At 48.7% G+C, this 15,423-nt stretch overlaps 1 protein-coding gene across 2 annotated transcripts in view; it reads right to left on the bottom strand.

Annotated features, from left to right (window-relative positions):
• Window positions 1-15,423, bottom strand: part of RHPN2 (rhophilin Rho GTPase binding protein 2) — a 45,244-nt gene that overhangs the window by 14,787 nt on the left and 15,034 nt on the right. For both annotated transcript variants that reach the window (XM_045531756.1, XM_045531757.1), the window contains exons 3-6: window positions 9,656-9,784; window positions 7,007-7,082; window positions 859-936; window positions 388-512 (exon numbers count right to left, since the gene is read on the bottom strand). In XM_045531756.1, coding sequence (XP_045387712.1) covers window positions 388-512; window positions 859-936; window positions 7,007-7,082; window positions 9,656-9,784 — 408 coding nt within the window. The remainder of the gene's footprint in view (window positions 1-387; window positions 513-858; window positions 937-7,006; window positions 7,083-9,655; window positions 9,785-15,423) is intronic.

Raw genomic sequence — 15,423 nt, 5'->3', positions numbered from 1 at the left:
AAAACCCAAGTCTCTCCTGCGCCTGCTCTCTCTCTCTCTCTCTCTCTCTCACCTGCACACCCGTCCAGCCTGGGACAAAAATCTTACTACTTGTTAGTTCCACCTCAGAGCCCCAGTGTTCCCCCAACGATACAATGAGCACAAAAAAAAAATGCCTCTTCTCCTTGGCTCACTTGCTCTGAGCAGCAAGAAGCCACGGTCTGTTGGAGCTGTCTGTTCCCAGATGTGCTTCATAAACAAACACCAACTTATTGGTCTCTCCCCAGACTCCCCCGCATGAATGGGGCAGGCAGGACAGGGGGCCGCTGTGCAGGGGGCATCCATGGTCCTGAGGTCCCCAGACTGCCGCTGCCGTGGGAAAGCACCCTGCAGACCTCAGGCACCTACCAGGTAAACAAGAGCCCCATCTGCCGCGTGGGCGGGAAGAAGCGACTCTCGACAAAACCCAGCTGGAGGAAGTAAGTCGTCAGCAGTTCGACCCCGGCCTCATCCCGGCTGGGCGTCCGACAAGACTGAAAGGAAAAGAACCACAGAGGGTTGAGCAGAGGAGAACCCAGCAGCCGGCCCACCCCAAAAGGTGCCCTGCACACATGGACAGGCACTTTCTCTACTTGTGCGGCATGTGGCCTCCGTGGCCAGTATCATGGACTCCAGGAGGTGTGGAAAGGGGGCTGGGATGAAGTCTGGAATCCTGGAGTCCACCCCAGCCCCGTCCCCTTGCATGGTTGGCTCATGCAGCAAGAGGAACGCATGATCCCAACAGCCACCATCGCCCCCACTCATCCCCGATGCCACTGGACCACAGTCTGCAGTGATCAACCACCCTCCCTCCCTCCTCTGCTGCACACAGAAACCTACTTGTCTCAGATCCATAAGATCCGCGATTTCGTCTTCATATAAATAGCTGTCTTCACTGTAGTGTTCCAGGATAAAATCCTTCAAGAAAAATGAGATAAGATACTATAAAACATGATTCAAAACCATAAACATGTAAAACAGTAATACGGCAAATGTGTCCCCCGCTTTAAAAAAAAGAATACAGAAAGACATGAGAGATCGCACACTGCAGTGATTTTTGGAGTGGGGGGATTATTTTCTTGATTTTGTTTATGTAGACTTTTAATGTTGCATGTTGCTTTAGTTGTTTTCGTTTTTAGGAAAGTAGAAGTTACTTATTTAAAAATGTCTTTGTAGTTTGTGCCCAACCAGAGATGCTAAAAAAAAAGTCTTTGTAGCATATTAAGTGACCTACACATTAAACAATGCTAGCAAACCTCACAGATATATTTAGGGGTTCAACCTTGGGCTGCCCTCAGAACCCGGGGACAGGGTCTTCCAGGCAAAGGACACCGATGTTACCAGATTGCTGCCCTCGGGGGCTGTGCTGGAAGACTCGGTGGGAGCCGCTCTAGGCACTTCCACAAACGAAACACCGCAGTGAGACTCCTACGCCCTAACTGGGTCCACAACCCAGTATTTGAAACTGTTCTGTGAGTTCATTTGGTCATTCAACAAATACAGATGGTCATTTGCCACGTGCCAGACACTGTTCTAAGTGCTTGGGCTACATCAGTGAACAAAGACTAACCCAAAGAGCTTCTAGTCCCACAAGAAGAGACAGACAATGTAAGCAAATTATACAGTATATTAAAAGATGACAAGTATTACAGGAAAAAAATAAGAGTAGCATAAGTTGAGAATGGTTCCTACATAACATCTTCCACAAGTGCTGGCTCTCCCTGGCTGCAAGGAAGTTGAGACGGATTGTTCACTTATGTTTTCCCAAGTGTCTGTGAGTATTCTCTTTACACACCTTCTACATTAAAGCTCCTGCTTTTTACATGTTCAATATATAGACATACACATGTATATACTTGTCTTACAAAAATGGGTTTGCACTGAATATACAGCTTTGCTATGCTTTTAACTTGGCAATGGATCAGACATTTACATATGCTATAAAATATTCTGTAGCATGAGTTTTAATAGTTATATAATCCTCCACTGTGATGAATGTATTTCATCATCAGTTTATTTGACAAATAAACTGAGTATCTACTAGCCAATATGTACCAAGATTTTTACTTAAGTCCCACATTCCAAGAGACTTGTTTCCAAGTTTTTACAATTAAACACAATTAAGTTAACACCGTGCTGACCATCCTTGTGTATACTCTTAACTAGTTCCTCAGATAGATCCCTAGAAGACGTCTTCCTAAGTCCAAAGATATACAGAAGGTTCCTTCTGGGTTTTTTTTTTGTTTTTGTTTTGTTTTATTTTGAGGTTGGGTCTCGCTCTGTTGCCTGGGCTAGAGTGTGGTGGCATGATGACAGCTCACTGCAACCTCAAACTCCTGGGCTCAAGCGATCCTCCTGCCTCAGCCTCCCAAATAGCTAGGACTATAGGCACATGCCACCATGCCTGGCTAATTGTTTTTTTTTTAATAGAGAGATGAAGTCTTGATATGTTGCCCAGGCTGGTTTTGAACGCTTGGCCTCAAGTGATCCTCCCACCTCGTCCTCCCAAACTGCTGGGATTACAGGTGTGAGCCAGCTAATTTGGTCATTTTTAACACAACTTTTCCTTTTGTTTTATGATGCTGTCAGAGATTTTCTTCATGACTTTACTTAAAGTGATGATGTTTAGAATTGGTTTCTCTACTAACACAATGGCCATCTGTAAAACTTGAAATGGTTTTCAAGTGCTCTTGTGCTATTAGTGACATTAAGGGGAGGATGGTCACAAGGACAAAGTTGATCTGGGCCTCCGCTGCTGACCTCCCCGAGAGCAGCGTGAGGGGCCACTGTTCAGGAGATGCTCAAGGGAGAGAACTGCGTCCTTCCCGCTGCAGCACGGCCTGCCAACTTCCACTTCGGATACTCGCAACGATTCTTAGAAGGGGAGAAATCACACTTAAAATAAGAAGTTAAAAGGGAAACCTTATGTTCACCTCAAGAAAGTCAGAGAGGATTTTGAGAAAATTCTAAATGTATTCCTGAATTTGAAACTTAGGAAACTAGGCTAGATTAAAAGTACTTAGTAGGATTAAAAATATCTAGCTGAAACCGCAGTAAGCATCAGGGGCAAAATGAGGACTTTTACCAACATTGCTATTACTTATTAGCCTAAATCTGCAAGTTCTCTAGCCAACAAATTAAGAAAAGTAAGATACATACATATGAGAAAGAATCAAAATATTTTTGATAAAATAATAGCATGTTCATAAAACCCAAAAGTATCAGCTGAAGCATTACTCAACCAATAAGAATTCAATCAAGTGGCCAAAAAGTTAACATATAATAGTCAATAGTAAAAAAGTCCATAGTGTTCCTTTCTTGTACAAGCAGCAACCAATTAGAAAAATGTAACAGAGAAACAATACCTTCCACAATGGCAACAAAGTACGACATTCCTAGGGGTAAAATGGATTTAATGAAGCAGACAATTATTAAACTTTACTGAAGGACATGTGTTACTGCCTTCTTTCTGTCATTTATTCATTAAATCATTTTTTAACAAGATAGACGTGGTCCTTGCCCCCAAAAAACTTGCTGTTAGTTGACCTCGACAACTGAAAATATTATTTTTGCAGATAAAAAGAGGCAGTTTTGTTTAAATCTATGAATCTAATGCTATTTCAATCCAAGTCAAGAGTACTATGGGGGCGGGTGATCTTGACAAAACATGGAAGCAAAAACGTGGGGGGAAAAGCCAAAAAAGTTTTGAAAACATGTAACACAAAGGAGGCTTGTTCTACTTGGTGTTGAAATGCACAGGGACTAAACGGGGAGAAATGGCTAGGCAAGAACCAGATATGGATCAGAAACAGACTTACGCAGACGTGAGAATCATGTAATTTACAAAAGCCATCATTCCTGCAAGTGGCACAAGAACGGCACGTCCATCAGGCCTAGGCAGGAAGGAGGCACACAGTGTGGCTGATGTGCGTCTAAAGGAGGGACTATTATGGGACAGAAACAAGCGTCTCAAAACGAAGGAAGGTAAAAATAAACACACGAGAATATATTTAACCCCAATACTGATCAAAGAAATGCAAACTATAATAAGATATCATTTTTGCCAGATTTCATGGAAATCAAGAAGATATTTTTAGAAATCCAAATGACTGATTACAGTGTAAATACAGGTTGAGGAGGATAAGAAGTCGCACACAGCTGGCAGGACTGTTAAGGCAGGATGACTTCTGGTGGGTAACTAGGTAACATGTTCTCTTTGACCTGCCAGATCCACATCTGGAAATTCATCCAAGGGGAATATTTGGGCGGTGGCTCTCGCCTGTAATCCGAGCACTTTGGGAGGCTGAGGTGGGAGGACGGCTTGAGTCCAAGAGTTCAAGGCTATAGTGAGCTATGGTGGAGCCACTGCACTCCAGCCTGGGTGACAAAGCAAGATCCTGTCTCTAAGAAAAACCGGAAGGGAATATTCAGCAAAGTGTGCAAAGATGCTCAGTGGGGAGTTGTTGACGATAGCAAGCATCTGGAAGCTTCCTAAAGAATGAAAATGAAAGATGGCTTGCTTTGTGCCTGCTATAGGCAGACACCATGCTAAGCCCTTAATGGATGTATCTCATCCAACCTTCACTCCCAGCACGCTCACGCGGCAGGGCCCTGATTAGAGGAAGAGATCAGAGTGTCCAAAGATTAAGCACTGGGCAAGCTGCATAGCTCGGTGGGGAAGGATCATCACGTCTTGGTATTTTCTGAATGTTCTGCAATAATGTTCTTAATCAGCAAAATAAATAAATAGCCCAGGAGTTTGAGGTTGCTGTGAGCTAGGCTGATACCACGGCACTCTAGCCCAGGTGACAGAGAGAGACTCTGTCTCAAACAACAAAATAAAATTGAATTACCCTAATTATGAGTGCTGAACCACTTCTGTGATGCCTGTGTTCTCTCAAGCACAAATGTGGAAGGAGAAAACACAGAAAGCCTCCCACACATTCTCATTTCTGTACGACTGACATTTGTAGAGTCCCTTTTAGGCTAAAATGACATGGTTGGAAGCTTTGGCTGAATAGCAGCTGGCCATACCCACAACATGTGATTTTTTTTTTTTTTCACTTGCTTTAATGTGGAATTCAGCACATGACTTAATTGGACCCTCAGAGATGCCTATAAAATTCCTAAGTTTCTCCAAGAGAGTCTCCCCTGTAAGTGCCCACATTCCTGTAGCACTGGCACCAAAAAACAGACAGACTAAATCTTAAAGAAACTCTTCTGCAAAAGCAACCAGAGACATTTCCACAGACACACGGAGGATTCTGAGAGCCACAGACCTGCGGCACGGAACATCTACGAGTCCAGGCAGCCTGCGGAGCACTGGCGTAAAGCTGCTGCTCCTCAGTTGCTTCCCACCCAGAAAATCAACCTTCCGGTATGTCGGAGTACTGAAACGCTCCCAGCTTCCCTTCTTCGACTCCAGAACACACCCCAGACTCAGGGACCAGGACCTGATTTTAAACAAGGATTTGGTCGAAAAGGCCCGATTGTAACCTAAACATTTGTGCCCCCATAATATGCTGAAAAATAAATGAATGAATGAATGAATGAATGACTAAAAAAAGGCCCATCTGAGGACAGGCAGCTCAGTCTCTGTTTGAGAACAAAGGTCAAGTGCAGAAGCTTCCAAAATACAAATCAATTGCTTTTAAAAGCAGTGATCAAATGCCATGTGATAATTTTTTCTTTTCTAGACAAAAAGTAGTCTGAGTCAACAGGGTTACTATGGAAAGAAAAATAATTCTTTTTCATGATGCTGGATTAATTCCTATAACTCACGCCTGTGCACCACCTTCCACCTCATCCCCTTTCTCCTCCTAAATGGAAGTTGGAAGTGATTCATTAATACTCAATTGATTGAGCTGGGGAGAAGGAAGAGAAAGAGGAGGGAATCCCAGGCACAGGACGGTCTCCTGGCCCCAGCCTGGGGGTGCAGCCTCTGCTGTGTGAGCCATCAAAGCCCCTCTCCCACACCCTACCTGGAGCCCCATTGACCCCCAGGCCCCCATGGCCGGGCTCGTGGCATCTCCAGCACCCAGCACAGTGCCAGGCACTGGGGGGTCTATAAGCATCTGCTCAATGAGAGGGGAGTACGATTTGAGGGGGGGAAAAGGAACAAACAAAAAACTGTAAGAGTTAATTCAAGGATTAAACGGTAGTGGGAGGCCAAGGGGGGAGGAACACTTGAGCTCAGGAGTTCGAGACCAACCTCAGCAAGAGCAAGACCCTGTCTCTCCTGAAAATAGAAAAAATTAGCTAGGCGTGGTGGTGCACGCCTGTAGTCCCAGCTACTCGGGAGGCTGAGGCAGGAGGATCACTTGAGCCCAGGAGCTTGAGGTTGCTGTGAGCTAGGCTGGCGCCACGGCACTCCAGCCCAGGTGACAGAGCAAGACCCTATCTCAAAAAAAAAAACTATTTCAAGGTAGTGAATTGACATCTTTTGATTTACTCTGAAATAAGATGGGTTAATAGACACGGGGATGCCTAGACAGACAGATGTGATAAAGCAGTTATAGTAAAATGTTATGGGTAGAATCCAGGTAGTAGTAAGTACACAGGAGCTCACTGTAAAATTCTTACCATTTTTGGATACATTTGGAAATTTATATAATAAAATGTTGGGGAAAAAACTTTAGCTATTCTTTCCAAAACATGGCCTCAACTGGTTACACAATTTAGGAACAATGATACTAAACAATTTTCAGATGCTGTAGCACATTCACACAGACCCTCTTTGACTCGGCCTCCCCGGGAAGGCCAGACTGGGTTTCCGACCCAATCTCTCCAGGCACCCAGGAAAAAGCTTCAAAAGTCACCAAAGACAACAGCAAGAACATGGGACAAATAAGTACACAAATTCTCTGTGTAGCTGGCCAAGAGGGGTCTCGGGGTCACCCTGCAGACATCAACTGACTCTCGGCCACCGCGAGGGACACGCCATTCCCGTATTCCCACCGTGCCCACTGCCCACTGCTTTGCCACTTACCTTAAGGACAACCGAAAAGTCAACATCTTTCGTCTCCTTCAGGCCGAGAGGAATCAGGGGGATTGTAAATGCCTCCCTATGAAGAACACAACAGGGCACGTGAGCACCTTCCACCAGGGTGCTTTGCACCCCACAGCCTGGGCCCCCACAGCCCAGCGCAGGTCCCACTCGCTCCTCGTGCCCGTCCCGCGCACACCTGGCTGACGGGTTCATTTCCCGCAGGGTCACGCCTCTCCCTCTGCTCTAAAACCAATCCTGGCTCCTTATGACCCTGGAGAAATCAGCCTAAGACGCCGGCCCCCTGCCCCTCCACCCCAGCTTGTCCCTCCGGTCTCAACGCTTCCTTCAGCAACTGTGCTGAGAACCTACCACGCACCAGGGTCTGTGCCTGGTGCGCTCACTGCTCCTACCCAGGTACACACTGGGGTTTTGTTGTCAGCCCCAGCCCCTCCTCCTCCTCCTCCTCTTCCTCTCCTCCCCGCAGGGGGGACCACCTGTCCGCTAGCTCTCCAACACACCCCACACACTTACAACCCTGGTCTCGTAGGGGCCTGCTCCTTTGAGGTGTGCCAGTCTAGGGGTCCCATCACTTGAACAAGAAATGCCTGGAGGACAGGGGCCCCCATCTGACACCAAGTACCCCAGGCCCCCAGCCTGAAGTCAGGATAGCCACTTCCCCTCCACCTCCTCTCCCCTCGCTGACCACTCGGCAACCCACAGGTTGCCCTGGGAGTGTTCCCCGAGCCTGCATTCCTAGGGGCAGGGCCAGCAGGAAGTGAACCAGGCTCAGGCCATGTTTTGCAAATAGGGATTTAGTTCCCTGACCTGTAACAGGAAACCTCCTCGGGCTGCTCAGCCCAGCCCAGAGAGAAGGCCAGGAGGGCTGGGCAGGGTGAGCTGCTTCTGTGGTCCGGCGGTGCTAAAAGCAGGGAGACCCAAGCCAGGTGCACGGCTTCCCCAGAGCCTCCGGGGAAAGCTGGACGCCGGTGGAAGGACATGAGGGTGGGCCGGGCCTCACTCCCCCAGACCCCACCGCCCTCCTGTCCTCGTGCCACGTAGGGCTAGAGGAAAGGTCTGCTCTTCCTGGGACCACTCAGGCAACAAGAAGGAGCACTGAGTGCCTACACCAGGGCACCCGCCCCAACATGGCACTAACGTGACTCTCTGGGTGACCTCAGGCCTCCCTGAGTTTTCTCAGCTGCACAACGAGATCATTTCTTTCCTGCCTACCTCAAAAAGTGTTTGAAGACCAACTGTGCTAAAAAAGAAATGAAGTACTTTGAACATAGAGCAGAGAACCTGAATGTAGGGTGTCATGTTGACTCTGTCCTTCTCTGTCCCCTCTTCCCAGTGGCACAGGGGTTTGCCTGGCCACCCTAAAGCCACGGTGACCACACCGGGGGCCACAAGTGCACGGCTCTGTGGGGAGCCCCGCCGTGGACTGCCTCACTCTCTAGCACAGCAAATGCAAGTATGAAGCGGTCGATGTTTATCACTGAAGTTCGGCCCTGCCTTGCCTCCTCGAGGAACCTGGACCTTTTGGGCAGAACACTAGAACTGAACACCGGAGTGCAGTCTGGGAGGACCTTCCCTCTGTTGTCACTCTGACCAGGTGTTCCAAACCGCGCCAGGAGCCTGTGAGGGAGCCGGGCACAGGACGTCGCCTGCAGAGGTTTCAGGCACCAAACCTTCCCCGCGGCTCTGAGGGACGCCCCAGGTGCTGTGCAGAGGATTATAATCAGGAAATGCACACTCCAAAGGGACCTAAAGTTCAAACATGTCTTCCTTCTGTTAATCCCAGGTGCTGTTTTCCAACGAGTTTTCTCTGGGGCCCACCTGTTTTTCGAGAAGTGTCACGTCCCCACACACAAAAAGTACATACACCCTTCTTTCAAGCTTCTCAAAATTACTCCTTCTAAAAGACGGGCATTTCTTTCGAAGGTGGCTCACTCGGGTAGGGGAGAGTCTGAGCTTGTCTGAAGGCCACATGTCAATATTACACCTCCCACTGACACCCCCAAAGGAATGCCTGTGAATTAGAACATTCATCTCTCGAATATGCAACAGGACATACTGCTGAAGTGGCTCCGTTGCACCATCTGCTCAGGGAAGTCACGAGGGTCCCATTATCCCGGTCAAGGTGCTTTATACCTTTTGCACGCTATCCACAGAGTGACCCAGTATCAGGGCCTGGGAGGGAAGAGGGCAGGGACACGGGGCCCCACCTGGAAGGTCAGCTTTCACAGCTCTCTACAGAAGTTCCCAGGGTATCCTTATGACAGACCCACCACCCCAGCCTATGTGAGAGATGCCACCTACCTACCTGTCCCCAGACACTCAGCTCTCCCACAAAGCCACATCCTGAGAGCAGAGAAGCTGAATGTAGGGTGTCATGTCCAAGACTTGAGAGGTCTTTGGACAAAAGCGGTTTTGCCCAACACTCCAGGTATTTCCCAGCAAACCCCACAGGTTCATCCCTCCAACTCTAGCACCTTGCTCAACCCCAAACCTGATCATTCTCTCACTTCCCAAAGTGGGGGCTGGCATGCCCTTGGTCTGTAACGCCCGCCGGCCTCTCTATGCAACATACTCGATGCAGGCACGCCCTCAGGCTCAGCAGTATTTGGCAGAAGCGCTGCTCCCACTTACTCTGCACTCTGATAGACTCCCACTGAGATGTTCAGTCCCTCCAGCTCCTCCTTGAGCATCTGCAGGTCCGAGTTGACAAAGCTCAGTTCTAGCCGCACCTGCTCCCGCACCTTCTGGTTCGTGGCTACTCTGTTGAAAGAGAGGAGGGAGAGAAGTGCTTTCAGCCGAGCATCCCAGCTTCTGGGTGAGCAGACCCAACCCCCAGTCCCCGCAGGGAGGCTCAGGGCACTGCTTGCAGATGAGTGCCAGATGTGACCAGGTAAGAGACTCCGAGCACCTGTCCCACCGTGCTCCACAACTGCCAGCAAATGGACCTGGGGACATGGCCAACAACACTGTGAGCTGCCAGACATTAATCCTCAGACATTCCTGCAAAAAATTAGCCTTAAGAAGAGAAAAGAAGACTGCTCCAGTCACTCCCTGAAAGGCCATAAATTACCCCCTCCAAAAGAAATAGATGAGAAAATAGAGGAAGAGGTACGGCTTTGCAATTCATTCTGTGAAGCTAGCATTAACCTGACCTGAAACAGAGAAAGACATTACAAGAAAGCAAAAGAATAGACTAGTATCTTTCATGAATATGTGTGCAAAAATCCTCAACAAATAGCAACCCAAACCTAGCAACATATAAAAAAGACTACACACCATGACTGAGTGGGATTTATCCCAGGAATGCAAGGTTAGTTTGACTTCTGAAAATCAATTAATGTAACACAATATGTTAACAGAATAAAGGATACAAAAACACATGGTGGCCTCAACTTATATAGAAATGCAAAGGACTTAGAAGAGCCAAAACGATTTTGAAAAAGAACAAAGTTGGAAAACTTATGCTATTTGATCTAAAAACTTACCAGAAAGCCACCGTAACCAAGACAGCATGGAACTGGCATAAGGACAGGCGATGAATTGGAATAGAGTACGGAAATAAATCTGTACGTTTATGGTCAAGTGACTTTGACAAAAGTGTCAAAACAGTTCAAGGGGAAAAGACAGCCTTTCCAATAAATGGTGCTGAAGAAACTGGACATCCATAGGTATGTCAGGGTCCCCACAACCACCCCAGCTTCAGTGATTCACTAGGAGGACTTGCAAAACTCATGGCTACGACTGATTACAGCAAAAGAACACAAAGTAACACCAGCAAAGGGAAAGGCACCTGGGTGACATTTGGAAGAACCAGGTGCAGGCTTCCCGGAGTCCTCTCCCAGTGGTGTCACACAGCTGTGTTGCATTCCTCCAGCAATGGTTTGTGACAACACATGTGACGTGCCATCTGCCAGGGAAGACTGTTAGAGACTCAGTGCCCAGGGTTTCTGCTGGGGGCTGTCAGGTAAGCACCTCTGCCTAGCATGACCCCAAATTCCAAATTCCCAGAAGGAAGGCAGGCAGTTCGGTATAAACCACATCGCTTGTACAAACAGTTTAGGCACAGTGAGTCACTCTCATCAGTCTAGGAATGGCGGGATGTCTTCTAAAATCTAAGTTTCCAGACACCAGCCGAGGGCCAATCTTGCAAGCAGGCCTTGCTAAGGATAGCAGTCTTAGTCCTCCTATATGAAATTCACCTCGATTTAAATCTCATACCATACCCACACATTAACTCAAAATGGGTCACAGACCGCAACATAGCAATAGAAGAGTTACACCTCTAAGACTTCTAGAAGAAAATACAGGAGAAAATCTTCATGACTGAGTCTTGCTCTGCCACCCGGGCTAGTGCCGTGGCATCAGCCTGGCTCACAGCAACCTCAAACTCCTGGGCTCAAGCGATTCTCCTGCCTCAGTCTCCCGAGTAGCTGGGATTACAGGTACACACCACCATGCCCGGCTAATTTTTTCTATTTTCAGTAGAGACAGGGTCTCGCTCTTGCTCAGGCTGGTCTCGAACTCCTGACCTCAAGTGATCCTCCCACCTCAGCCTCCCAGAGTGCTAGGATTACAGGTGTGAGCCACCTTGCCCAGCCTCTATGCTACTCTAGTAACTTCAAACAATGATACAACTCTCCAATTCTCTGATAATCACACACCAACTGGGTGTCTGACCATTTAATTTGATTCCGACACCAACTCCTAGAGTTAGCACAGACCCCACAGGTTGAGGGCTGCTCAGTCCCACAAGACTGCCCCCATTTCAGGCACGAGCCACACGTCCCAGGGAAGGGGCACACCTGTACTTCTGACTGACCAGCCGTAAATAGGGGATTCCCACAAATACCTCCTCAGGTTCTGTGATTCGCTAGAACAACTCACAGAACTCAGGAAAACACTTTACTTACCTTTACTGGTTTATTATAAAGTATGCGATTCAGGAACAGCCAGCCAGATGGAAGAGATGCACGGGGCAAGGTATGGGGGAAGAGGTGCGGAGCTTTCACGCCCACCCCCAGCAGGAACCTCAACCTCCCAGCACCTCAATGTGTTCAACAGCCTGGAAGCTCCCCATCATTTCGGGGGTTTTTATGGCAGTTTCATTAAGTGTGAGTGATTAATCATTGGACATGGGAGACCGAACTCAATCTCCAGCCTCTCCCCCATCTCTGGAGGTCGGAGGAGGGGAAGCAGGGAGGGAAGAGCTGAGGGTCCCACTGCTGTAATCCTTGCTTGGTCTTTCTGGGAACAGCACCCATCCTAAAGCCCCTCTCCAGGAGTCATTTCATCAGCACACAAAAGATACCCTTATCACGCAGGAGATTCCATGGGTTTTAGAAGCTCTGTGCCAGGAACGCAGGAACAGCACAAAAGACCAAATATTTATTTTGTATAATACCACGGCCACCCATGAATTGATTCCATTATATACCATGTGGCACAATCTGTAGCTTGTAAAACCTGTGCTACAGTGATGTTACTGAGAACAGAACTGCCTCGGCAGCTGCCAGTGCCCACAAGGATCCAGGGAAGAAAATTCTCTCAGCCCTCAGTACTGGGAACAGGTTCACTTTTTAGCAATGGCTTCCTTTTCGCTAATAAGTATACAATATGTTCCGGATCATACTCCCTTCCTCCTACTGCCTGCCAGGAAGCCCAGAGACAAACTGAGGCTCACATCTAACGAAGTATACAGGCCAGGACGCTGCGGCATGTACTAGCCTTATCTGCAGATAAATCTCTCTTTTCTTTGCTCCCATCCTCATTTCGCCATTCACTCCTGCTTCAATCTTATGTGCTGTACGAAGCATGTTAAGGGCCTCAGATCCATTTTGGAATGAGGAAAGATAAACAATTATAACTCCTGGAGGAGAAGACTTTTATTTCTTTGTGTTTCTCCCAGGACAAGACATAGTTCTTTTCATATCATGCGGGCTCAACAAATTCCACTTCACGGAAGAACAAACGGCAGAGTGAAGATTGACTCGCTCTGGGCAGCAGGGAGATGAATGGTTCTTGCCAGCAGAGTGAGTCCAACTGAAATATAACAATTGGGGCCCTAAGACCCCCCCCCAAATCCCCGCAGAGCTTCCAAACAATGCCAATTCTTCATTCTTCCATCTTTATAGATGAATTTGCCATGTCTCCCCGCTCCCAGCTTGGCAACGGTTTTTGATTTAACATTTGCCACAAATCAGCAAGCTGCCCTTTGGCTGTGGACCTCTTTGCGTGGGTCACTCTGAGAAATGTTGGCAGCCCAGTGGGGTCCGGGGTTGTTTCTATCATACGGGGCTGCCCTTCATTCAGGTCCTACCACGGTTCAGAAACCCACCCCAGAATTCGAGCAGGTAAGGATTTCTGACTCATGCGTCGGTGGAAGGGGGTTTCTCAAACAAGGCATTCCAGTTCAAGATGGCGGGTGTGCCCGGCTATTTCTGGGACCAGGCTGGCCTTCTGCATGAAAACAAATGTTTTTTATGTGCCTTTTCAGAAGAACGTAGCCACTTTCAGTGTTTGCTTGGGTGCACACCTCCTCTGTGGGCCCCGTGGTCTAGTGACTGATGTCACTGCTAGAGAACTGAGGCTACCGAGGACAAAGCAAAGGTGTATCAGCCCTGTCCCACCCAGAGTCTTCCTGCTCAGGTCCTCCGTGGCCTCCCTCTGGCCTGGCCGCCAAGAGACGGCCACTCCCTTGGGTTTTCCATGGAGAGCACACACACTCTGAGAGGCGAGAATGAGCAGGCGCCCCACTTACTCTCTGAGTGATCAAACCACTGGTGTGAACAGGGCCAGGAAGGCCACTGTCAACTACTTCCTGACCACTGGCCACACCCACGTCTGCTCAAGGTGGAGCCTCCGAGACCTTTTCCACCAAATAAATCACCTATGTGACAACAGCTTCTCGGCCCCTAGTCCAAAATTTCTTTACTGCCCCCTGTTTTGTCTTAAAGATACCTGTCAATTTTGCTCTGTCACCATTTGCTTTAGTGTAATTTTTTTCCCTCCCCAAGTCTTTTAATAAAATTGTCCCTCCAGGAATAGGCACCACTCTGACCCAGCGGCTTGCACCAGCTTCAGAGACCTTATTAGCGCAGCTTAGCCTTACTGCATCTGATGCCAAATCCTGCTCTGCCGGGGATTGGGGAGGCTGGAGTGAGGACTATCTCACGCCCTCATTGCCACCTGGCTGAGGGTGGCAGATCAGCCAGACCAGCAGGACATGTGTCCCAGCCCGCGTCTCCGTGTGGGAAGACAGGCCTCAGAGTTGGTGCCGGCCCCAAAGGCTACGGAGGGCTCAGAGCTGCACACCTCACTGCACACACTCCGGCCCCCTTAGAGCTGAGGCTGTGGGCCGTCATTACCCTCAAGTCACTCTCATGACAACTGAGGCCACCCCAGGTTGCTACTGGCCTAGAATTTATGACCCTCTGGTCCAGAGGTCACCAACTAGAGTGGAGAGGCCAGTGGGACTTGTTCACTTGGCTCTCAGGGTGTTATTTTTTCCCTCTTAAACTAATTGCCTATATTTAAAAATTCAACAATCAAAAGATTTAAAAAAAAAAATTCTCCAGCTTCTGGGGGGGTGGAGGGAGCGGGGTGAGATCTGTAGACTCTGGCCCTGCCCCCTCCCCGGGGCAAACTACAGCCGCCCCTCCAGAGAGGGCATAGGCTCTGAACGTTACCGCAGTCCTCACCCCTCCCTATTGCTCACAGCACTCCTTCCAGCCCCATGACTCATTTCCAGGCCCACCTGACCCTGTGAGCCTCAGAGTGGGCCACTTCTGATCCAGCCCAACAAGTTATCAGTACAAGAGCGGAGCCTGAAGCCCAGAGAGGTTAAGCGACTTGCCCTCACTCAAAGAACTAGTTAGTTAAAACGAGGCAACTTGCTTTACATTTCACAAAGACCACCCCAGTTTCAGAGAAACATAATCCCATTTCTACCCCAGCTTTTCTCAGGAGAGGGAAGGGAGCCGGGAGAAGAGAAAGAATATTGTCCTGGCTTAGCCTAAACAAGCATATTTAAAATCTCTGATACCTTCCTAATCAAACTCCGGGACGCTCACGGACTCTCGGCTGGTACGAATCCGGAAAGGGGAGGAAGCTCAAACCCAGGTCCTCACAGTGCCTGCCCAGCTGTGACACCCCCGGCCAGCGCAGGTGAAGACTGGGGCTCTCACTGCCACCCCTGCATTTCTGGGGACATTTTCCCAAACGTACCCCTGCCCCCATTCCAACCGTTCTGCCTTCGTCTGGGGCTGCAGTGGGAAACCTGGGAACCAGACGGCCCACAGAAGGACAGTGGGGCCCAGTGTACGGCTGAAACTGCCCACTGCCCGCAGGGACAGCCACAGAATCGGTTGCCCGGGACACCGCGGGGCCAGCGCTGGGCTTGG

This window comes from Lemur catta, chromosome 19, assembly GCF_020740605.2.
Source record: "Lemur catta isolate mLemCat1 chromosome 19, mLemCat1.pri, whole genome shotgun sequence".
NCBI classification, from domain to species: domain Eukaryota; kingdom Metazoa; phylum Chordata; class Mammalia; order Primates; family Lemuridae; genus Lemur; species Lemur catta.
This window is presented reverse-complemented; position numbering and strand designations above follow the sequence as displayed.